Consider the following 23,751-nt stretch of genomic DNA (forward strand, 5'->3'; position numbering starts at 1 on the left):
GTACATTTCGCTTTGTTCCAGTTACACAGCACACTTGGCGTTGGTGCAATGCAAAGCTTCACACCACTGTTGTCTAATGTGCGTTATAATGCTGACAATTTCACAGAACCCAACAGTTTGGTGTCAGTACCAAAACTAACTCAATTGTGATCTCGTACTACTGCTGTTGTGAATTGGCTATAATAGAAATGCTGCCAAACAGACAGCCAATTTTATTTTTAACGGTACTTTTACCTTGATGGAGTGCAGTTATCAGTAGAAATGTGATTCTTCTGGCAACATTTCTAAACATGAACAGCCCGACTCCTGTACAGCTACATGAACAGCCCGACTCCTGTACAGCTACAAGCAGCAGAGGCACACCTTTACACAAGTCTCTGAAACTACCAGCAGAACATAAAAACATAAGGGATAGAACAAATGCTTTCTCCCCACTACTCGCCAAATGTACCAAGCCAGTACTGTACATCAACATGTTTCCATCTCAGCTCAATTCTTAGGCTTACTGCTGTGGATTCATGAATATCTGTGTGTTAAATTCTGCTACTAAATTATATACTTTTTTTAATTCGTTCACGGGATGTGGGCATCACTGACAAGGCCAGCATTTATTGCCCATCCCTAATTGCCCTTGAGAAGGTGGTGGTGAGCCGCCTTTTTGAACCGCTGCAGTCCGTGTGGTGAAGGTTCTCCCACAGTGCTGTTAGGTAGGAAGTTCCAGGATTTTGACCCAGCGACGATGAAGGAACGGCGATATATTTCCAAGTCGGGATGGTGTGAGACTTGGAGGGGAACGTGCAGGTGGTGGTGTTCCCATGTGCCTGCTGCCCTTGTCCTTCTAGGTGGTAGAGGTCACGGGTTTGGGAAGTGCTGTCGAAGAAGCCTTGGCGAGTTGCCGCAGTGCATCCTGTAGATGGTACACACTGCAGCCACTGTGCGCCAGTGGTGAAGGGAGTGAATGTTTAGGGTGGTGGATGGGGTGCCAATCAAGCGGGCTGCTTTGTCCTGGATGGTGTCGAGCTTCGAGTGTTGTTGGAGCTGCACTCATCCAGGCAAGTGGAGAGTAGTCCATCAAACTCCTGACTTGTGCCTTGTAGATGGTGGAAAGGCTTTGGGGTGCCAGGAGGTGAGTCACTCGCCACAGAATACCCAGCCTCTGACCTGCTCTTGTAACCACAGTTTTTATGTGGCTGGTCCAATTAAGTTTCTGGTCAATGGTGATCCCCAGGATGTTGATGGTGGGGGATTCGGTGATGGTAATGCTGTTGAATGTCAAGGGGAGGTGGTTGGACTCTCTCTTGTTGGAGATGGTCATTGCCTGGCGCAAATGTTACTTGCCACTTATCAGCCCAAGCCTGGATGTTGTCCAAGTGTTGCTGCATGCGGGCACGGACTGCTTCACTGTCTGAGGGGTTGCGAATGGAACTGAACGCTGTTCACTGATGAATGTACATCCCCAGTTCTGATCTTATGATGGAGGGAAGGTCATTGATGAAGCAGCTGAAGATGGTTGGGCCTAGGGCACTGCCCTGAGGAACTCCTGCAGCAATGTCCTAGGGCAGAGATGATTGGTCTCCAACAATCACTACCATCTTCCTACGTGCTAGGTATGAGTTTTCCCCGATTCCCATTGACTTCAACTTTACTAGAGCTCCTTGGTGCCACACTCGATCAAATGCTGCCTTGTTGTCAAGGGCAGTCACTCTCACCTCACTTCTGGAATTCAGCTCTTTTGTCCATGTTTGGACCAAGGCTGTAATGAGGTCTGGAGCCGAGTGGTCCTGGTGGAACCCAAACTGAGCATCGGTGAGCAGGTTATTGGTAAGTGCTACTTGATAGCACTGTCGACGACACCTTCCATCAATTTGCTGATGATTGAGAGTAGACTGATGGGGTGGTGATGGGCCGGATTGGATTTGTCCTGCTTTTTGTGGACAGGACATACCTGGGCAATTTTCCACATTGTCGGGTAGATGCCAGTGTTGTCGCTGTACTGGAACAGCTTTGCTAGAGGCACGGCTAGTTCTGGAGCACAAGTCTTCAGCACTACAGCAGGGATGTTGTCTGGGCCCATAGCCTTTGCCATATCCAGTGCACTCAGCCGTTTCTTGATATCATGTGGAGTGAATCGAATTGGCTGAAGACTGGCTTCTGTGATGGTGGGGATATTGGGTGAGGCAGAGATGGATCGTCCAGTCAGCGCTTCTGGCTGAAGATGGTTGCAAATACTTCAGCCTTGTCTTTCCCACTCACATGCTGGGCTCTGCCATCATTGAGGATGGGGATGTTCACGGAGCCTCCTCCTCCCGTTAGTTGTTTAATTGTCCACCACCATTCACAATTGGATGTGGCAGGATTGCAGAGCTTTGATCTGATCCGTTGATTGTGAAATCGCTTAGCTCTGTCTATAGCATGTTGCTTCTGCTGTTTAGCATGCATGTAGTCCTGTATTGTAGCTTCACCAGGTTGGCACCTCATTTTTAGGTACACCTGGTGCTACTCCTGGCATGCTCTTCTACACTCCTCATTGAACCAGGGTTGATCACCTGGCTTGTCGGTAATGGTGGTGCGAGGAATATGCCGGGCCATGAAGTTACAGATTGTGCTGGAATACGATTCTGCTGCTGCTGATGGCCCAAAGGGCCTCATGGATGCCCAGTTTTGAACTGCTAGATCTGTTCTGAATCTATCCCATTTAGCACGGTGGATGGTGTCCTCAGTGAGAAGGTGGGACTTCGTCTCCACGAGGACTGTGCGGTGGTCACTCCTACCAATACTGTCATAGACCAATGCATCTGCAACAGGTAGAATGGTGAAGACGAGGTGAAGTCGGTTTTTCTTTCACCGCTTGCCGCAGGCCCAGTCTGGCAGCTATGTCCTTCAGGACTCAGCCAGCTCGGTCAGTAGTGGTGCTACTGAGCCACTCTTGAAGTCCCCCGCCCAGAGTACATTCTGTGCCCTTGCTACCCTCAGTGCTTCCTCCAAGTGGTGCTCAACATGGAGGAGGACTGATTCATCAGCTGAGGGAGGATGGTAGGTGGTAATCAGCAGGAGGTTTCCTTGTCCACGTTTAAGCTGATACCATGAGATTTCATGGGGTCCGGAGTCAATGTTGAGGACTCCCAGGGCCACTCCCTCCTGACTGTATATCACTGTACCGTCACCTCTGGTGGGTCTGTCCTGCCGGTGGGACTGGACATACCCAGGGATGGTGATGGAAGAGTCTGGGACGTTGGCTGAAAAGTATGATTCCATGAGTATGGCTATGTCAGACTGTTGCTTGACCAGTCTGTGAGACAGCTCTCCCAATTTTGGCACAAGTCCCAGACGTTAGTGAGGAGGACTTTGCAGGGTTGACTGGGCTTGGTTTGCCTTTGTCGTGTCCGGTGCCCAGTGGTCCGATGCTAGGTGGTTCATCCGGTTTTATTCTTATTGTGACTTTCTGTAGCGAGATTGTACAACTGAGTGGCGATTAAGAATCAACCACATTGCTGTGGGTCTGGAGTCACATATAGGCCAGACCGGGTAAGGATGGCAGGTTTCCTTCCCTAAATGGACATTAGTGAACCAGATAGGTTTTTATGAGAATCCGGCAGTTTCATGGCCACCATTACTGATACCAGTTTTTTTTAAATTCCAGATTTTATTTGATTAATTGAATTTAATGCCCCAGCTGCCGTGGCAGGATTTGAACTCGACTCCAGATTATTAGTCCAGGCCTCTGGATTACTCGTCCAGCAACATAACCACTATGCTACCGTACCCGTACCCAATCCCATCGTTCCTCTTCATGGAAGTACAGCATGAATGTCATTACTTTGAATTGAGCAAAATTACATTAGTTAATAAACATCATGTAATGGATATTGGAATATGAAACATATACAATGATGGATATTATTTTGGGTATGAAGATGCTTCCAACAACCTAATCAAATACAGGGATGCATCTCTCAAAATCAATTTATTGGCGGTTAAGCAGATTATCTTAACCTTGTACAATGTGTTGATGAGGGTACATTTAGAATATTGTATACAATTTTGGGCCTCTTACCTTCAAAAGGGCATTGATGCATTCGAGAGAAATCAGAGGAAGACAGCAATGATCATTCTAAAACCTAAAATCCCAAGTTATGGGGAGAAGCTCACAACTGACAAGCTCACAAGATGACAAAGGCTGAAACCTGAATATTCAAGGGTTCTTGACATTTCAGAAGGACAGGTAGATAGGAAAAGGAGGAGGGGTAGCTCTGTTAATTAAGGATGACACAAGTATAATAGAGAGAAATGACCTTAGTTCTAAAGGCCAAGATGTAGAATCAGTTTGGGTAGGGATAAGAAATAATAAAGGCAAGAAGTCACTTGTGGGAGTAGTTTATAGGCCCCCTAACAGTAACCACACCGTAGGACAGGGTATACAGGAAGAAATAATGGGGGCTTGTAAGAAACGAACAGCAATAATTTTGGGTGATTTTAATCTACATATAGATTGGAAGAATCTGATTGGCAAAGGTAGCCTGGAAGATGAGTTCATAGAGTGCTTTCAGGACAGTTTCTTAGAGCAGCATGTTCTAAAGCCAACCTGAGAACAGGCTATTCTAGATCTGGTAATCTGTAATGAGACAGGATTAATTAATGACCTCATTTGTAAAGGAGCCTCTAGGTAGCAGTGATCACAATATGATTGAATTTCACATTCCGTTTGAGGGAGAGAAAAGGAAGTCTAAGACTAGTGTTTTAAACTTAAATAAGGGCAATTATGATGGCATGAAGACAGACCTGGCTAAAGTGAACTGGGAACTTAGGTTAAGGGAAAAAAGATGCAGTGGCAGACATTTAATGAGATATTTCATAACACTCAGCAAAGATACATTCCAGTGAGAAAGAAAGACTCTAGGGGAAGGACGTACATCCGTGGCCAACGAAGGAAGTTAAAGATAGTATCAAATTGAAAGAAAAAGCATTCAATTCCGCGAAGATTAGTGGCAGGTCAGAAGATTGGTCAGAATATAAAAAACAGCAAAGAATGACTAAAAGAATAATAAGGAGGGAGAAATTAGAGTACGAGAGAAAACTAGCTAGAAATGTAAAAACAGATAGTAAGAGTTTCTACAGGTATTTTAAAAGGAAAAGAGTAAGTAAAGTGAGCGTTGGTCCTCTAGAGAGTGAGTCTGGGGAATTGATAATGGAGAATAAGGAAATGGCGGATGAACTGAACAGATATTTTGCGTCCGTCTTCACTGTCGAGGATACAAATAACATGCCAGAAATAATTGTGAATCAAGGGGTGAAAGGGAGGGAGGAACTTAAAACATTTACAATCACCAGGGAAAGGGTTTTGAAAAAATTACTAAAACTAAAAGCTGACAAGTCCGCAGGTCCTGACAGACTTCATCTAGGGTCTTAAAAGAAGTGACGATGTGGAGATGCCGGTGATGGACTGGGGTTGACAATTGTAAACAATTTTACAACACCAAGTTATAGTCCAACAATTTTATTTTAAAATTCACAAGCTTTCAGAGGCTTCCTCCTTCCTCAGGTGAATGTCAAGAAATCCTCGAACCTCTCGCATTTATAAATCACAGAACAATACCTGGTGATTACAGATAGTCTTTTCAACTGCCCATTGCCAAGGCAACCAAAGTGTTCAGACAGATAGGTGTTACCTACAGGGCCACCGAATATACAAACGGCCAGAACAAAAAAATGAGAGAGAGGCAGAAACATAGAAACATCCAGAAGGAAAAGACAGCAATTGACCCGTTATATTAAAAAGTTAACTTTTGTTCGCTGGTGGGGTTACGTGTAGCGTGACATGAACCCAAGATCCCGGTTGAGGCCGTCCTCATGGGTGTGGAACTTGGCTATTAATTTCTGCTCGACGATTTTGCGTTGTCGTGTGTCTCGAAGGCTGCCTTGGAGTACGCTTACCCGAAGGTCGGTGGCTAAATGTCCTTGACTGATGAAGTGTTCCCCGACTGGGAGGGAACCCTCCTGTCTGGCGATTGTTGCGCGGTGTCCGTTCATCCGTTGTCGCAGGGTCTGCATGGTCTCGCCAATGTACCATGCTTTGGGGCATCCTTTCCTGCAACGTATGAGGTAGACGACGTTGGCCGAGTCACAGGAGTATGAACCATGCACCTGGTGGGTGGTGTCCTCTCGTGTGATGGTGGTATCTGTGTCGATGATCTGGCATGTCTTGCAGAGGTTACCGCGGCAGGGTTGTGTGGTGTCGTGGACGCTGTTCTCCTGAAAGCTGGGTAATTTGCTGCGAACGATGGTCTGTTTGAGGTTGGGTGGCTGTTTAAAGTGAGTAGTGGAGGTGTGGGGATGGCCATAGCGAGATGTTCGTCGTCATTGATGACATGTTGAAGGCTGCGGAGAACATGGCGTAGTTTCTCCGCTCCGAGGAAGTACTGGACGACGAAGGGTACTCTGTTGGTTGCGTCCCGTGTTAGTCTTCTGAGGAGGTCTATGCGATTTTTCGCTGTGGCCCGTCGGAACTGTCGATCGATGAGTCGAGCGTCATATCCCGTTCTTACTAGGGCGTCTTTCAGCGTCTGTAGGTGCTCCTCCTATCGCGTTCCTCCTCGTCTGAGCAGACCCTGTGTATTCGCAGGGCCTGTCCATAGGGGATGGCCTCTTTGACGTGGTTAGGGTAGAAGCTGGAAAAGTGGAGCATCGTGAGGTTGTCCGTGGGCTTGCGGTGGAGTGAGGTGCTGAGGTGCCCGTCTTTGATGGAGATTCGTGTGTCCAAGAAAGAAACTGATTCTGAGGAGTAGTCCATGGTGAGCTTGATGGTGGGATGGAACTTGTTAATGTTATCGTGTTGGTAACACCTATCTGTCTGAACACTTTGGTTGCCTTGGCAACGGGCAGTTGAAAAGACTATCTGTAATCACCAGGTATTGTTCTGTGATTTATAAATGCGAGAGGTTCGAGGATTTCTTGACATTCACCTGAGGAAGGAGGAAGCCTCCGAAAGCTTGTGAATTTTAAAATAAAATTGTTGGGACTATAACTTGGTGTTGTAAAATTGTTTACAAATCTTAAAAGAAGTGGCTGCAGAGATAGTAGATGCATTGGTATTAATTTTCCAAAAGTCCCTAGATTCTAGAAGGGTCCCATCAAATTGGAAAATAGTGAATGTAACTCCTCTATTCAAGAAAGGACAGAGACAGAAAGCAGGAAACTACAGGCCAGTTAGCTTAACATCTGTCATAGGGAAAATGCTAGAATTATTATTAAGGAGGTTATAGCATGGCACTTAGAAAATCTCAATCCCAATCCTGCAATCAGGCAGAGTCAACACAGCTTTGTGAAAGGGAAATCGTGTTTAACTAATTTATTAGAGTTCTTGAGGAAGTAACAAGCAACATGGATAAGGGGGATCCTGTGGATGTGGTGTACTTGGATTTCCAGAAGGTTTTTGACAAGGTGCCACATCAAAGGCTACTACACAAAATAAGAGCTCATGGTGTAGGGGGTAACATATTAGCACGGATAAAGGATTGGTTGGCTAACGGGAAACAGAGAGTAGGCACAAATGGGTCATTTTCAGGTTGGCAAGATATAACAAGTGGAGTGCCACAGGGATCAGTGCTTGGGCCTCAACTATATACAATCTATATCAATGACTTGGATGATAGGACTGAATGTATGGTTGCTAAATTTGCTGATGACACAAAAGGTAGGTAGGAAAGTAAGCTGTGAAGAGGACATATGGAGTCTGCAAACAGATATAGATAGGTTAAGTGAGTGGGCAAAAATTTAGCAGATGGAGTATAACATGGGAAAATGTGAACTTATCCACTTTGGCAGGAGGAATAGAAAAGCAGTATATTATTTAAATGGGGAGAGATTGCAGAACTCTGAGGTACAGAGGGATCTGGGTGTCCTAGTACATGAATCACAAAGCTAGTACGCAGGTACAGCAAGTGATTACGGCGGCAAATGGAATGTTATCATTTATTGCACGGGGAATGGAATATAAAAGTAGAGATGTTTTGCTACAATTGTACAGGACATTGGTGAGACCACATCTAGAATACTGTGTGCAGTTTTGGTCTCCTTATTTAAGAAAGGACATAATTGCTTTGGAGGCAGTTCAGAGAAGGTTCACTTGACTAATTCCTGGGATGAGGGGGTTATCTTATGAGGAAAGGTTGGACAAGTTGGGCCTATATACATTGGAGTTTAGAAGAATGAGTGGTGATCTTATTGAAATATACAAGATCCTGAGGGGACTAGAAGTGGTAGATGCTGAGGGGATGTTTCCCCTTGTGGGAGAGACTAGAACTAGGGGCCACAGTTTAGAAATAAGGGGTCTCCCATTTAAGACGGAGATGAGGAGAAATGTTTTCTCTCAGAGGGTCGTGAGTCTGTGGAACTCCCTTCCTCAGAGAGCGGTGGAGGCAGGGTCATTGAATATTTTTAAGGCTGAGTTAGATAGATTCCTGATTAACAAGTGAGTCAAAGGCCATAGTAGGTAGACGGGGAAAGTAGGGTTGAGGTCACAATCAGATCAGCCATGATCTTATCAAATGGCAGAGCACGCTCGAGGAGCCGAATGGTCTACTCCTGCTCGTAATTCTTATGTTCGTACTAAACTTGTCTTCGATAAAGAAGATTGAAATCGGACAATAAAGACATAAATAATGTAGATGCAAAAGGATATTTAACCAGTATTGAGCACAGAACTAATGTACAGAATTAGCAAACTTAAAGAGAGGCTGTAATTTAGAAGATAGGTGGAATAGACTTTCATCAACATTAGGTAATACTGTATAGATTACCTCCTTTAAAAAGCAGGAGGACGAACAGCCAGTGAATAAACTGAACTCAATATCTGAAATGTAGACAAAGGTGATCAAATACTTTGGAACACAATGGTTTGTGTCATCTGTTGAATGATACAAATTGATATGCCGCAGTTTTTTTTAAACTTAATTCTGTTTGAGGGTGAGGGAAATAAGATGCAGTTTTATTTTTTTTGAATGATTTTACCTGTGGCTATTGTTCTCTCTCAGGAGATTAAATAAATTGGGACGGATCCAAGACAGCAGAGATTATACATGTTCATTGCAAAGAAATTAACTCAGTGGTCTTTCTTTGTTCCCTACTTTCGATGTTCTTCAGCCAGCACACTATTATCTGGACAACAATGAAACTCCTCAGGAACATCAATACTGTGGAGGTAGCAGACCCATTAGTAGCTGCAGTAGGAAGACACCATTTTAACAAGACAACAATGTTTTTGATAAAATAATTTATCTTCAATTCATAGTGGTATTGCATGCCTCCATTTAATCTTAGTCACTTCATGTCTGAACTGCTATTTAAAATAACTCCTCAATCTTCAGCAACAAAAAAAGGTATCTTCAATTTACCACTATTTAAACAACCAGAAAAACATAACACTACAGTTCAGAATTGTCATTCACTAACAGACAAGTTTTTTTAAAACTCTAGCCAATAAGAATGGATATCAGCAATACTGAAAGGGCTTCCTCCTGACATGGAAACAGATTATGCTTGGAATGCCCATTTAGTACTGTTGCTGGGAAATATATGTCAACAACCTTAATCATCATACTTTAAGAGACCCTTCACTATTGCTCACAGTGTTACTGAATTTGGTAACAGGACAAGTCCCAAAAGTCATCTTGGACACCAACATCTTCACTTCCAGTTAGGCAGGACAGCATATTTCACATTTAATTTGAACAAACACCCACTCTATAGGTAGAACTGAAAGCAATATAGCCTGGCCAGATATTTGATCTTGGACTAGAAAGGATACATCAGGTGCCCCGTCAATGACCACTTTGATAGCTTTCTTTTATTATTAAAGCTTCTGCTTTTGTACCTATAATTACAAGCATGTGAAATAAATTACTACTATATTAAATCCCATTAAGAACTATGACAGATTTTGCACCTCAAATAAGCCACTTAAAAATACTGCCCCTAAATAAATTAGTTGTAGTTAAAACTAGATAGATTTATCCTTTAACAATTTTAATTTATAAATTGTATTAAAATTGTATTTGACAAATTGTATTAAAAAGATATCATTCTGCAATACAGGTAATCTAACCACATATAATGTCATAGCATCACAAATGAAGTTACTCTTCACATTCAGACATAAATTTCAACCATTCTGTGCAACAGAACCACACATACAACAGTTCTAACGGACTGAAGTGGAAAGAACGGCATTTTTTGCTTTCTGTACAGCAACAGCTGGTGTTTTGTTTTGTCTTTCCAGACAGTCTGGGAGCCAAATATTTAAACTAGCTCAACAACTTGTTCATGAAGCACTGTATCCAGGGTCAAAAACAGGTCTGTGAGTTTAATACCTCACTCCCATGAAGGAACGTTACAAAATGACAATTAGCAGAATCTAACCAGAGGTAGCTCAACTCACATGGGAGAATGGGGAGTATTAAAGCACCTTCCACAAGTTTTATTTGATAAACTTGGTAATTTTTTTTTAAAGTTTAGCAACGAAGTAAAAAAGATTTACAAAGTGCAAATTGGGCAGTTCTAAAATACAAACAGAATTGCACCAAATAAATTGTGAATTGTAAGGAGAAGCCTATTACAATCACCTGCCACCATTCTAAAGTAATTATTAAATCCGTGGCTTTTCTGCCCATTATAAAGAGTATAAGTGATTGAAGGTAAGCCAAACAGGAAATCAGAACCACTACTGAAACAAGAGGCAGGAGAGGGCCTGAAGTGACACAGTGAGTTGTCACACTAATCTTGTGAATCTCGGACATGCATTTACATCCAGCCAGGCTGATGAGATGAAAGTTTTCTCTCTTTACCAACTCCAAGTGTCCTACAAGGTTGGTCAGTTTCAACCAAATTCCTAATGGACTCTCAGGAGAAAATTGGCCCCAATTTGGCACTAAACAGTAATCTTACTAAGAAGTCACAGAATGGAGGCTGAGAGGATGTTACCCCCTCATTGGGGAATCTAAAACTAGGGGGCATAGTTTCAGAATAAGGGTTTTTTTTTAATTCGTTCATGGGATGTGGGTGTTGTTGGCAATGCCAGCATTTATTGCCCATCCCTAATTGCCCTCGAGAAGGTGGTGGTGAGCCGCCGCCTTGAACCGCTGCAGTCCACGTGGTGAAGGTTCTCCCACAGTGCTGTTAGGTAGGAAGTTCCAGAATTTTGACCCAGCGACGATGAAGGAACGGTGATATATTTCCCAGTCGGGATGGTGTGTGACTTGGAGGGGAACGTGCAGGTGGTGGTGTTCCCATGTGCCTGCTGCCCTTGTCCTTCTAGGTGATAGAGGTTGCAGGATTGGGAGGTGCTGTCGAAGAAGCCTTGGCGAGTTGCTGCAGTGCATCCTGTGGATGGTATACACTGCAGCCCCTGTGCACCGGTGGTAAAGGGAGTGAATGTTTAGGGCGGTGGATGGGGTGCCAATCAAGCGGGCTGCTTTGTCCTGGATGGTGTCGAGCTTCTTGAGGGTTGTTGCAGCTGCACTCATCCATGCAAGTGGAGAGTATTCCATCACACTCCTAACTTGTGCCTTATAGATGGTGGAAAGGCTTTGGGGAGTCAGGAGGTGAGTCACTCGCTGCAGAATACCCAGCCTCTGACCTGCTCTTGTAGCCACAGTATTTATATGGCTGGTCCAGTTAAGTTTCTGGTCAATGGTGACCCCTACCCCCAGGATGTTGATGGTGGGAGATTTGGCGATGGTAATGCCGTTGAATGTCAAGGGGAGGTGGTTAGACTCTCTCTTGTTGGAGATGGTCATTGCCTGGCACTTGTCTGGCGCGAATGTTACTTGCCACTTATCAGCCCAAGCCTGGATGTCGTCCAGGTCTTGCTGCAGGCGGGCTCGGACTGCTTCATTATTTGAGGGGTTGCGAATGGAACTGATCACTGTGCAATCATCAGCAAACATCCCCATTTCTGACCTTATGATGAAGGGAAGGTCATTGATGATGCAGCTGAAGATGGTTGGGCCTAGGACACTGCCCTGAGGAACTCCTGCAGCAATGTCCTGGGGCTGAGATGATTGGCCTCCAATAACCACTGCCATCTTCCTTTGTGCTAGATATGATTCCAGCCACTGGAGAGTTTTCCCCGATTCCCATTGACTTCAATTTTACTAGGGCTCCTTGGTGCCACACTCAGTCAAATGCTGCCTTAATGTCAAGGGCAGTCACTCTCACCTCACTTCTGGAATTCAGCTCTTTTGTCCATGTTTGGACCAAGGCTGTAATGAGGTCTGGAGCCGAGTGGTCCTGGCGGAACCCAAACTGAACATCGGTGAGGTTATTGGTGAGTAAGTGCCGCTTGATAGCACTGTCGACGACACGTTCCATCACTTTGTTGATGATTGAGAGTAGACGGATAGGGCGGTAATGGGCCGGATTGGATTTGTCCTGCTTTTGTGGGCAGGACATACCTGGGCAATTTTCCACATTGTGTTGTAGCTGTACTGGAACAGGTTGGCTAGAGGCGCAGCTAGTTCTGGAGCACAAGTCTTCAGCACTACAGATGGGATGTTGTCGGGGTCCAAAGCCTTTGCTGTATCCAGTGCACTCAGCCGTTTCTTGATATCACGTGGAGTGAATCGAATTGGCTGAAGACTGGCTTCTGTGATGGTGGGGCTATCGGGAGGAGGCAGAGATGGATCATCCACTCGGCACTTCTGGCTGAAGATGGTTGCAAATGCTTCAGCCTTGTCTTTTGCACACGTGTTCTGGACTCCGCCATCGTTGAGGATGGGGATGTTTACAGAGCCTCCTCTTCCCATTAGTTGTTTAATTGTCCACCACCATTCACAACTGGATGTGACAGGACTGCAGAGCTTTGATCTGATCCGTTGGTTGTGGAATCGTTTAGCTCTGTCTATAGCATGTTACCCGTTTAAGACGGAAATGAGGAGGAATTTCTTCTCCCAGAGAGTCGTGAGTCTTTGGAATTCTTTACCCCAAAAAGCTGTGGAGGCTGAGTCATTGAATACATTCAAGGCTGAGTTAGACAAATTTTTGATCAGCGAGGGAGTCAAAGGATATGGGGAAAGGGCAGGAAAGTGGAGTTGAGGTAAAAATCAGATCAGCCATGATCTCATTAAATGGCGGAGCAGACTCATGGGGCTGAATGGCCGACTCCTATCTCTTATGGTCTGATGTGGGAAAATTGTTGTGTTGGTACAGTATGGGATACTCTTGGGAGGTTCAAGGTAAGACATATTATTGGACAGAGTAGAGATCCAGAAGAGCTCAAGACCGACACTAGATGCCAAAGTTGAGCCAGGAAACTTTGATCAATAACCCTAAAATGCAATGATCACATTTTGGATAATGCCAAATCTGGATTTAATTCCTTTTAAGGATCATCAGCATGACACAACCACAGAAGGAACATAAAATGTGGATTAGATCTCCAATTCTTCACATCCATTCCAATAGTCATGATATGGCTGGAATCCAGCATTTCTTAAAAAATTAACAATATCTCGCTGAACCAGAACGTGCACAACCTCAGCATTCTGTTTGACCCAGAGCTGAAAAACCACTATCCCATCCATCACCAAGGCCAATTTACATCCACCTCTGCGACGTGACCCACCTCCACCCTTACATCACCACCAATGCTATCGGAACCCTTATCCATGCCTTTGTCACCTCTAGACTCAATTTCTCCAATGTCCTACTCGCTAGCCTCCATTCTCCATTAATAAAAACTCTGCCGCTGGCATCCGGTCCTACACTAGACCACGCTCGTCCATTAATTCAGTCTTCACCTGACTTACACTGGCTCTCTATCCACCAATTGTTGAATTTAAAATCCTCACCCTCATCTATAAATTCTTCCAAAGCCTTGTTCCACCCTACTTCACAACCATCTTCAATGTTGCATAACCATTCGTGCATTTTAACTCTGGCTTTCTATATATCCCCTCATCCCGCTGCTCCAGTATTTATCACTTAAGCCATCTCTGCACTTCTCTCTGGAATTCACTACCTAAACTGATCTGCCTTTCTACCTCGCTCTATACCTTTAAAAGCCATCTTCAAAACCCATCTCTTTGACCAAGTTTCAGTCACCTCCCATACTTCTTCCACAAAGGCTCGGCATCCATTCTCTTTCTTCTCCTAAGAGCAGCCTTGGGACATTTTTCTATGTTAAAGGCATAGGTTTTCCTTTTTTATGGAATAAGCTGTGGATTTCACTTCGTTACAAACCCTCTGCCTACTGCTTCCAGTTACATGCCAAGACAGAATTAGACTGCAGTCTCTTACCTTTATCTGCTGGCGTCTCAGCATAGCCAACTCTCTCATATCTCTGAACGGCTGCAGTAGGTATTGGTAGAGTTCTGTAGTTGCTTCAGATAAAGCAGTATAGGCATCATCTTCTTCCTGGTAAAGTTCCAGCAGCTCCACCATACTCTCTGTAATCTTGTGTTTCTCCAGCAGCTATGTGCAAATCAGAATTTGTTTTACCATTTGAACTTTCCAGTTAATCTCAATTCATGACTACTCTTTTTAGTTTGTGCACTGACCCTGGTAAACTCTCTGAAGATTAAATTAATATATTTGGATATAATTTTCAGTATAAGAAATGCAAGCACTAAAACATGTAATGCCCAGAATGCCATACTTCATTACAAACTTGTATTTTGCATTCAACTTCAACATCAAACACTAAAGGCTACTGTTGTGGGCTACTTCATTGTTTGCTGGGGATGCTTCAGACTAATCAGGATGCCAATTTTTTTTTTGTAGGAGAAACAGCAGGCATGGTTTAACCAAGATTTAGTACCAGATCGAACAGAAATGAAAGAGTCATACATGAAATGAAGAACAAGAATATGGGGCCATAAATACAAGATTAAATGTATGAGATTTACAGCAGAGGGCAGGAGAAACTTTGGGCTCAATTTTGAAATGGTGGCGGGTTGGCAGCGGGGGAAGGTGCGCATGGCAAACCCGAATAAACAAACCTTACCGTTTCCGACATGATTGCATTGTAATTGATGGTGATTAACGTGCTCTCCGGGTTTCGCGCCCAGCAGTCAGCCTGATTGACTGGCGGCTGCCATCAGGAGCTGCAATGCAGGGCCGGGAGGTGGGGGGAGGGGGCGGTCAAAGAGAAAGAGGGAGAGCGAGGAGTCATTTGGCGCTGGAACGGAAGATCAGGTTGGGGGGGGGGGGGGGGGACGAAGGGGAGATCGGAGAGGGAGACATCGGAGCAGGGAGGAAAGGTAGGTTGATTTTGTGTTTTAACTTCATGCAATGTTTTTATTTAATTTAATTCATTTAGTTTCTTTTTGCCTGATCCGGCCCTTCACGCCTGGTTTCACCAGGTGTGAATCAGAAGCTGTGGAAAATCCGCCCAGGTAAGTTAAAAATCGTTCCAACTACGTAATATGTCACAAGTGCCTTAAGTACTTCAATGAGGTACATTTGGCTCTTTAACTATCATCCCGCCGGTGGGTTGGAGCCAAGCTCCGAACCCGAACGGGATTTCCCCGCTTTTCGGAGCCCGCCACCCCAACGCACCCGCAATTTTCCGGGAAAATCAAGCCCTTTGTCACACAGAGGCTGTGGAATTCACTTCCAGGGTTAGAGGTTGAGGCAAAAACTATGTCAATGTTCAAAATTAGATTGAATAGATGGATGAAGGAAACCAGATTAAAAGGGATATGAGAACAGGGTGGGTAAATGCGATTAGATCTATTTGCTCGTGTGGAGGGTAAATGCCAACATGGACTGGTTGAGCCGAATGGCCTGTTTGTGTGTTTTAACTTCTATGTATTTGTAAGTATTAAACCTTTCATGCCAGCTAGAATATCAGTTACTGAAATGGCACTGAAAGGTCAGAAGAATTCTTCAAGACCATACCAAGTTATTGTGCTGAACTGGCCACCTCTAAAGACAAATCCTTTGTCTTCATAAAAGGACCTCAAACAATGTGGCCTTCAGCATATTCTTATCTCTAATTGACTGGGTAATTCAGCTGTTCCCCTGGCTCCTCTTCACAATTTGCTATAAACCCCAATCTGATGTCATCAGCAAATTTCAATACTGTTCCCTCATTTCCTAAGTTCAGATCATTTATGTATATACAGTAAACAAGTGCGGCACAACATGATGCCTTTAGAATACCAATCATCATATGTTCCCAGGTCAAGAAACATCCTATATCTCTACCCTTTTGTTTCTGCCCTCTATCCATCTCTCTATTTAACTTTTGAATAGTCCAAATCTTTCTTTTGCTAAAATTGAGAAACCAGGGTGAAAGATCAAAACTCATAGTACAGGAGATTACCAGGGCTCAAAAAATTAAAAGATATGGTAAATCAGGAAGTAGCGATTGGGTGACAACAATCTGGTTATTAAATGCCTTAAGACTGAAGGAGAAAGGAATATATGAGGGAGGCATGGTGTTCTATTATTTTGATTACCTGAGAAAAAAAAGAGCAGAAGAAGGTGTGAGGAGTTTGGACTTCAATATAGTAAAGATGTGAGTAGGAAGGAGAGCCTGTTGGATGCTGTAGCTGGAAATTGGAGGTAGGGTTAGTTTGTGCTCCCTCAATGGCGTTAGGTCAGGAATTCCAGGATTCTAACTCAACAACGATAAAGGAACAGCAACATATGTCCAAGTCAGGTTTGGTGTGTGACTGGGAGAGGAATTTGGAGGTGATGGCGTTCCCACAACATTGCTGCTCATTCTTCTTGGTGGTAAAGGACGCTGGGGATGGAGATGCTGTCGAAGTAACCTTGGTGAGTTGCTGCAGTGGATCCTTTCGATTGTACATACTACAATCACAGTGCACTAATGACAGAGGAGGTAAATATCAAGTCCAGTGGCAGGGGCACCAATCAAGTGACCTGCTCTGTTCTGAATGGTGTTGAGCTTCTTGGCTCTTAAGCTGTACCCATCGAGGTGAGTAACGAGTATTCCATCACACACCTGACTAGAACTGTAGATGGTGGGGAGGCTTTGAAGGGTCAGGAGGTGAGCCACATGTCAGAGTACCCAGTTTCTGTCCCGCTCTTGTAGCCACAGTGTTCATAATGGCTGATTCAGTTCGGCTTCTGGTCAATGGTGGCCCCCAGGATGTTGTTTGTGGGGGACTCAGCAATGCTGATACCATTGAAGGTGGCTGGGCTTTCTCTTGTTCAATATGGTCATTACCTGGCACTTATGTGGCGTGAACATTACCTGCCACTTGTCAGCCCAAGTCCTTCTGTAGGCTAGCATGAGCTGCTTCATTATTGGAAGAGTTGTGAATGCAGTTGAATTCTATGAATCGTCAGCAAACAGCTCCACTCCCAACGTAATGACAGATGGACACTCATGAATGAAGCAACTGAAGATGGTCAGACCAAGGACATTTCCCTGAGGAACTCCTTCAGTGATGTCCTGCACCTGTCGTGATCCGCCTTCAACAACCACGACCCCTTCCTTTTGTCAGATATGACCCCAGCCATGGGAGGGTTTTTCCTTTAACCCCCACTAACTTCAGTTTTGCTAGGGCTATTTAACATACATAATTATTTTACAATCTCCTAGATTTTTATTGTGAACTTTGAGCAAATTGTGCAGGTTAGCATGTGTGTTATTTCTGGAGTGTAAAAAATAGTAAAAACTGAATATGAATTTACTACCCAGAAATTTGTCAGTTTAAAAACTGAAGAACTGTTGGACTATCATGAAGTAAAACCAAGGTGAAATGCCTATTATTGTTTAAATAAAACATGTAAAATGTTTTTGCATTTATTTGCTCACATGCTCTGATCATGATCTGACATGCATTGCAGATTATACATTTCCCATTGTGTTTGTGTATTGGATTTCATGCAATGAAATGTAACACATGCATGAAAGACTATGACTTGGGCTTATGAATTTATAAACACATGACATTTAACCTAGTCTGCTTCAAATCAATTGTGCAGTATTAAGCAGAATGACAAAAACTTAATGCACTGGAATTTAGGTTGACCTTATTTATCAGTGGTCTTACTTAAGCTCAGCTTTAACAGTAGGTTCTTCATTCTTACATGTGTTCACTACAGGACACGACAAATTGTTCCGAGAGGTAGCTTTTACGCTCTCAGATTTTTGGCACTTCTGATGGCAAAAGCCACATACTGTACTGGCATACCGAGTCAGTAATCGGAAATATGAAATTACAGTAGCAGCATTTTATAGATTCTGAACTCTTGCATACCATGCAAGACCATCAAGTATGAAACATACTCAGTATATCTATGTGGTACTGTACTTGTGGATTTTTAAATGAAACAGATGTAAAGGGACAGACACTCTACCAACCAATTTGTTAGCATAAATTATATAAAAAAGTAACAAGAATTGACGGTCAAAAAAACTGCAAACATGGAAATCTGAAAATAAAAACAGAAAATGTTGGATTTGACAGTCAGTCAATGCTCTCATTAACAAAATAGAGCTTCAGAATCATAGAAATTACAGCACAGAAAGCCATCATATGGTTCACTGTGCCTCCACTAGCTATTCAACTGGAACCTTTGCCCTGCCCTCGGGTCATGCACTGATGGTACTTGGTATTTTTTTTTTAAGAAGAGAGACACTAAATATATACGGCACATTTTTCAAAAAGTGTCCTTTATTGTAGTTACAGTTAATATAAAGCACCAACCATTGTATTTTGTTTTTAAGCCTACGTTGGTAAAGTCTGGTATACAAGTCATACATTTACATTCCTCCCAAAATTATGGAAATGACTTGTACACTCACATGTAAACAAGACCAGAATCAATGCAAAGATTTTTTTTAAAAATCCTGCTGGACTTAAAGGGGTTCTTGTTCTTGCACATTTGACTACTTCCAAGAGAGTGAAGAGAAAGGAACAGACAAATAGAAAAGATTGCAGACACAGGCATCCATGGAAATAGAAATAATGCATATGCTTTTCCAGTGTGAATCAAAATTAGGAAAACAAAAATAAACAAGTTGCATATACAAATACAAGGATACATCTGCTAAAACAGCAATGACAATGTGTACGAGAGGAGGGAGGAAACTACACTTTTGTGACTGCATTTTAAAGTAATTTTTTTTTTTAAAAGCATGAATTTGATGCATGTAATTCAACAAAAATGATAAATGACCCAAGTCTGCACTAAATGCTGCAACTGGCAACAGAATCCAGGTGGACACTGGCAATTGTCTACACTGTGAGTTTCCTCTCAAGGGGTAGTTTAGGGAGAGGTGGACAATGAAGGTAAGCCACTTCCCCATATGGAAGCGTGTAGTAAATATATAGGTGTATCAGTGGATGTACCAAGCCACATTTATTCACCTGCTAGTGGTACAGGAAAGGTGTGACTGCACTAGAAAAGGTACAGAGGATGTTGGCAAGACTGGAGAATTTTAGCTATGAGGAAAGATTGGATAGACTGGGGTTGTTTTCTTTGGAACAGAGGAGGCTGAGGGGAGATTTAATTGAAGTGTATAAAATTATGAGGGGCCTAGATAGAGTGGATAGGAAGGACCCATTTCCCTTAACAAAGAGGTCAATACCCAGGGGGCATAGATTTAAAGTAATTGGTAGAAGGATTAGAGGGGAGCTGAGGAGAAATATTTTCACCCAGAGGGTGGTAGGGGTTTGGAACTCACTGCCTGAAAGGGTGGTAGAGGCAGAAACCCTCAATGCATTTAAAAAGTTCTTGGATGTGCACTCGAAGTGCCGTAACCTTCAAGGCTACGGCCCAGGAGCTGGAAAGTGGGATTAGGCTGGATACTTCTTTTTCGGCCAGCATATTCACGATGGGTCGAATGGCCTCCTTCTGTGCCATAACTTTCTACAATTCTCTACTAGTGGTATGTATGTCCATAGAACAGGAGCAGATCTGTTGGCTGTCTTGGTTAGAAAATTGTTTGTGTCGCATGGCAGGGGGTGGGGGAGCAGAAAGATAGGGAGCAATTGTGTCTATACAGGATTTTTTTTTTGATGTGGCATTTGTTATACAAATCTTATCTGTCATACAATATACACAGAGATAAACTTCAACTTAATTCTACAACAGGAAAAGCTCTATGCCTTACTGACAACTATAAAGTCAACACAATGGGACAGTGAAACAATTCAGTGAATATCGGTTTGCAGAGGTTTGAAGTGCAAAGTGCAGGACATGAGGTTGAACATATGATTTTTGATGCCTCTAAAAAAGTTAAAATCCAAGGCATTATAAACTTCACAGACGGTAAGAACAGCTGGTTTTACTTGTCACTATCAGCCTCAGGCAATTCTATGATGATATATTTTATGTTTGCGGAAGTGCTTGACCTCCCACGGTTGCAGATCACATTTCCATCATGTAAATCAACAGATGGCAGTTAGAAAAAGTCTAAAACAAAGAGATGTAAAGGTGCACAAGTGTCCCACACTATGCTCTACTATTCAGTGCTCTGACTGAGGTTTAATGTAGGATTAAGAGGCCTCTTTGATTAGGAATAAGACTGTAATGTTAATTAGGTTTTGTTAATTATATCAATTTGTAAGTTCCATAGCCACTTTATTGGCAACTAATAACCTACATTAACAAAGTAAAAAGTAGTTTTTTTCCAAGTCCAACAGCAAACATAATAATATCAGGTTGCTTCTGACCCCGTTAGTAATTCATCAAATAGAAGTTACACAATCTTACATTTAACAAATAGAAAAGGATATCCATCATTGCTAAACTACTCAGGTGGCCATTATTAACCCAACCATTAAGTCAGGTTTGATGGTATAGGGATAGTAAGACCAATGTTATTAAAAGATTAAATAAAATAAGGTTTACTTATGTCATATGAAAAAAATAGCAAGTAGTCTCACCTCGTGCAATCGTTTCTTGGCTCTTTGCAATACCTCCTCATATCCTTTTTGCCTCAGCTCACTCAAGCTCTCATAATACTCATCGGGGTTATCATTTTCAGTGAACAGGAGATGAGAGAGGATTTTCCATCCACAAATATCCAAAGCATGGCCAAGGTAAACTTGAAGCTGTAAACAGAGCAAGTCCATCTCTCCATCAATCACTTCAGAAGCTCCAAATAGTACTGACCACATCCCCGAGGGCTCTTCAGGAAACACTGGTAAACAAGGTTCTATCTCTGAATTTACAGCACAAAGTTGCTGATGGATGGATCTCAAATCTTGGAAAGAGAACAATCCAGCCCAACTACAATCATCTGGTATCACAATATCTTTATCTTGGTCCTGGTCCTTATCGTCTGCTGTATCAGAATCTTGAACATGGGTGGAATCTCGAACTAGGTCTGAAACACCAATCTCACTTGTAACATAACCCATCTCCTTGACATCCCCCCAAGTAACCTCAGAGATCCCTGCCTCTCCTGGAGCTGGACTCTTAGCCCAAGTCTCTCCCCGAGATGGACTCTTGATCCCAGTCTTCCCTGGAGTTGGACTCTTGATTTTGGTCCCTTCTCGAGGTGGGCTTCTGACCCCAGCCCCACTTCGAGCTGGACTCTTGACCCCAGCATCCCCTCGAACTGGACTCTTGACCCCAGCATCCCCTCGAACTGGACTCTTGACCCCAGCATCCCCTCGAACTGGACTCCTGGCCAAAACCATTTGTGACTTCTGGACGCCCTCTTCTCCTTTTGACCACTGGTCCCTTGCCCCAATTTTCTTCCTCTGAACCGTCCTGTTGTGACACGTTATGGCAAACTTTCCTTCCACTTCATTCCAAGCTACAATGAAAACAAACTTGTGCTTTTCCTTCTCGTCGAAGGCGTTGGGTCGCACGGCCACCCAGTCCGACTCCAAGTTGTCTTCCACGGCGAATGACATCATCTATTCTTTCCGAAGCTCGAAAATAAACAACCCCAAAGACAAGAACACCCACATCCGTTATAAGTTCAGAGCTGGACCAGCCATCTTGGTTTAAACGGTTCACCCTCCTCCTCCCCCCAGCTGAAAGTGTCCCACCATCCAGCCCCGTGGTCGCCGGCTGCTCCAACTCTCTCTGGCCCTCCGGACCCCCCCTCCCGCCTCCCCCCACCCTCCCTCCCCACTACTTGACACGACGATGTTCTTTTTTTTCTGTTCTCCAGAAAGATCTCCGAGACAATGCGGACTCTTCACATCACGTGTCAGCATCTGTTTACAAGCCGACGCGGCAGCGCTCGGCTCCTCGCGACGTCGAACCCCATCTGCGACAACGCTGAGCAGAAATGGAACGTGTCCGCCTTCCCGTTCGATTCCGGAACCTTTCTTCGCCGCCGGCTTCTCGCGCCAACCTCCACCCCTTTGCCGGCCCGTCTGCAGTCTCGTGCCGCCCGAGGACGGTGCCGAACGTGCAGGCGATCCTGACACAAACCGCTCTCACAACAATGTTGCCATTAACTCTCGTGACGTAATCGCGTAAGGGTCTAAGTCGACGTGGGCGTCGGAGGCTCCAATGAGAAGGAGGAACGAGGCTTCTCTGGTGACAATAAGAGCGCGGGGTTCGCGGGGCGCCCTGTGGCGGGTGGCAATGCCGCAGGGGGGAGTGCAAAGGACTCACACTTTCCTGTTAGGCTTGACCAGAACTATATGTCCGTTTAAAAATAATAATAGAGGCGTCCCGGGGCATCAGGTGCAAGTCTAATAGGAGTTTTTAAAAAACATCCCACGATGCAATGCAAAAATGCCGGGTAGTGAAAACAGAAACTGCGGTGTGATGATTCATTAAACTTGCAAAGTTTAATTTGTTTTTATTATTTTGGAGAGGAGGAGGAGGAGAGAGTCTCCTGATTTAGAGAGGTAGCCTTTTTTAAAATTTTATTTTGGAGAGCCATTTGGTTCCCTGGCGATTAATGGCGTTTTTTTGGTTGTTCTAATCAGCTGATTGGAATGATCCAGTCAGAAAGTTACCATTTCTGCGTGTGGGTTTTAAATGTCTTCCTTGCAAGTGGAATAAACTTCATATCCCCAGTGTTCTCAATTGGGTGTTCTGTTTATTTACTGGATTTTTAAAAAGCTCGCACAATGTTGATATTTGTGAACGATTCCATATACGAGATGGGTCATATATTTGAAACTGTTCAAAAACATTGCAAAAAATGAAGACATTACCTAATTGGACTTGTCATGTTGGATATTTTGAATCTCGCCATAATTGCAGCACTCCATTATAGACTTATAAAGTGTCTTCCTGCAAAATAAAGTAACCTACAAGGTAAATACAAAAGGGCGTGAAATCTAACTTCTTTCAAAACAACATCTTTAGATACAATGACAAGTTATCAACTCTTCTATTGCTTTTGGCAATACCAGATTTTCTTTTGTTGACTTCAACCTTGTGCTGTGATGTTTAACCTTTATCACTTTCCTAAAAACATTGACTTCAAACTCTTGTTAAAAATGGTTATTTTCTGATTAATTATTCTATTTTTGGAATGAGAAGTGCACAACTTGTTCAACTGCTGGATCTGAAATGTATACATCCCGGTATATCCAGGGCCAAACTTATGACAAGTTGTATTTATGAAATGAGTGGCCAAGATACACAGGAAACAAATACTGGGAATTGGGGTTATGAACTAGCATTGTATCACACAATGGCATAGTATGTAGAAAGACTGGTGCCTTTTCTTGATCTTTTTTCTTTTTTTCCATGTTTCCAAATTTATTTCTTTGTATTTCCTTTAAACTTTTTGTCTCTTTGGAATAAGAGTAAACTATTCATACTGAGAACTGTTAACAGGGAATGGACTGCTAC

The 23,751-nt window shown here is 43.4% G+C and overlaps 1 protein-coding gene across 1 annotated transcript in view; it reads right to left on the reverse strand.

Moving 5' to 3' along the window:
• Positions 1-22,424, reverse strand: part of jmy (junction mediating and regulatory protein, p53 cofactor) — a 133,498-nt gene extending 111,074 nt beyond the window's left edge. The window contains exons 1-2 of the mRNA XM_067982657.1: positions 20,862-22,424; positions 14,290-14,463 (exon numbers count right to left, since the gene is read on the reverse strand). Coding sequence (XP_067838758.1) covers positions 14,290-14,463; positions 20,862-21,842 — 1,155 coding nt within the window. The 5' untranslated portion in view covers positions 21,843-22,424. The remainder of the gene's footprint in view (positions 1-14,289; positions 14,464-20,861) is intronic.
• Between the last annotated feature and the right edge of the window lie 1,327 nt (positions 22,425-23,751).

Source organism: Heptranchias perlo, chromosome 4 (assembly GCF_035084215.1).
Source record: "Heptranchias perlo isolate sHepPer1 chromosome 4, sHepPer1.hap1, whole genome shotgun sequence".
NCBI classification, from domain to species: Eukaryota; Metazoa; Chordata; class Chondrichthyes; order Hexanchiformes; family Hexanchidae; genus Heptranchias; species Heptranchias perlo.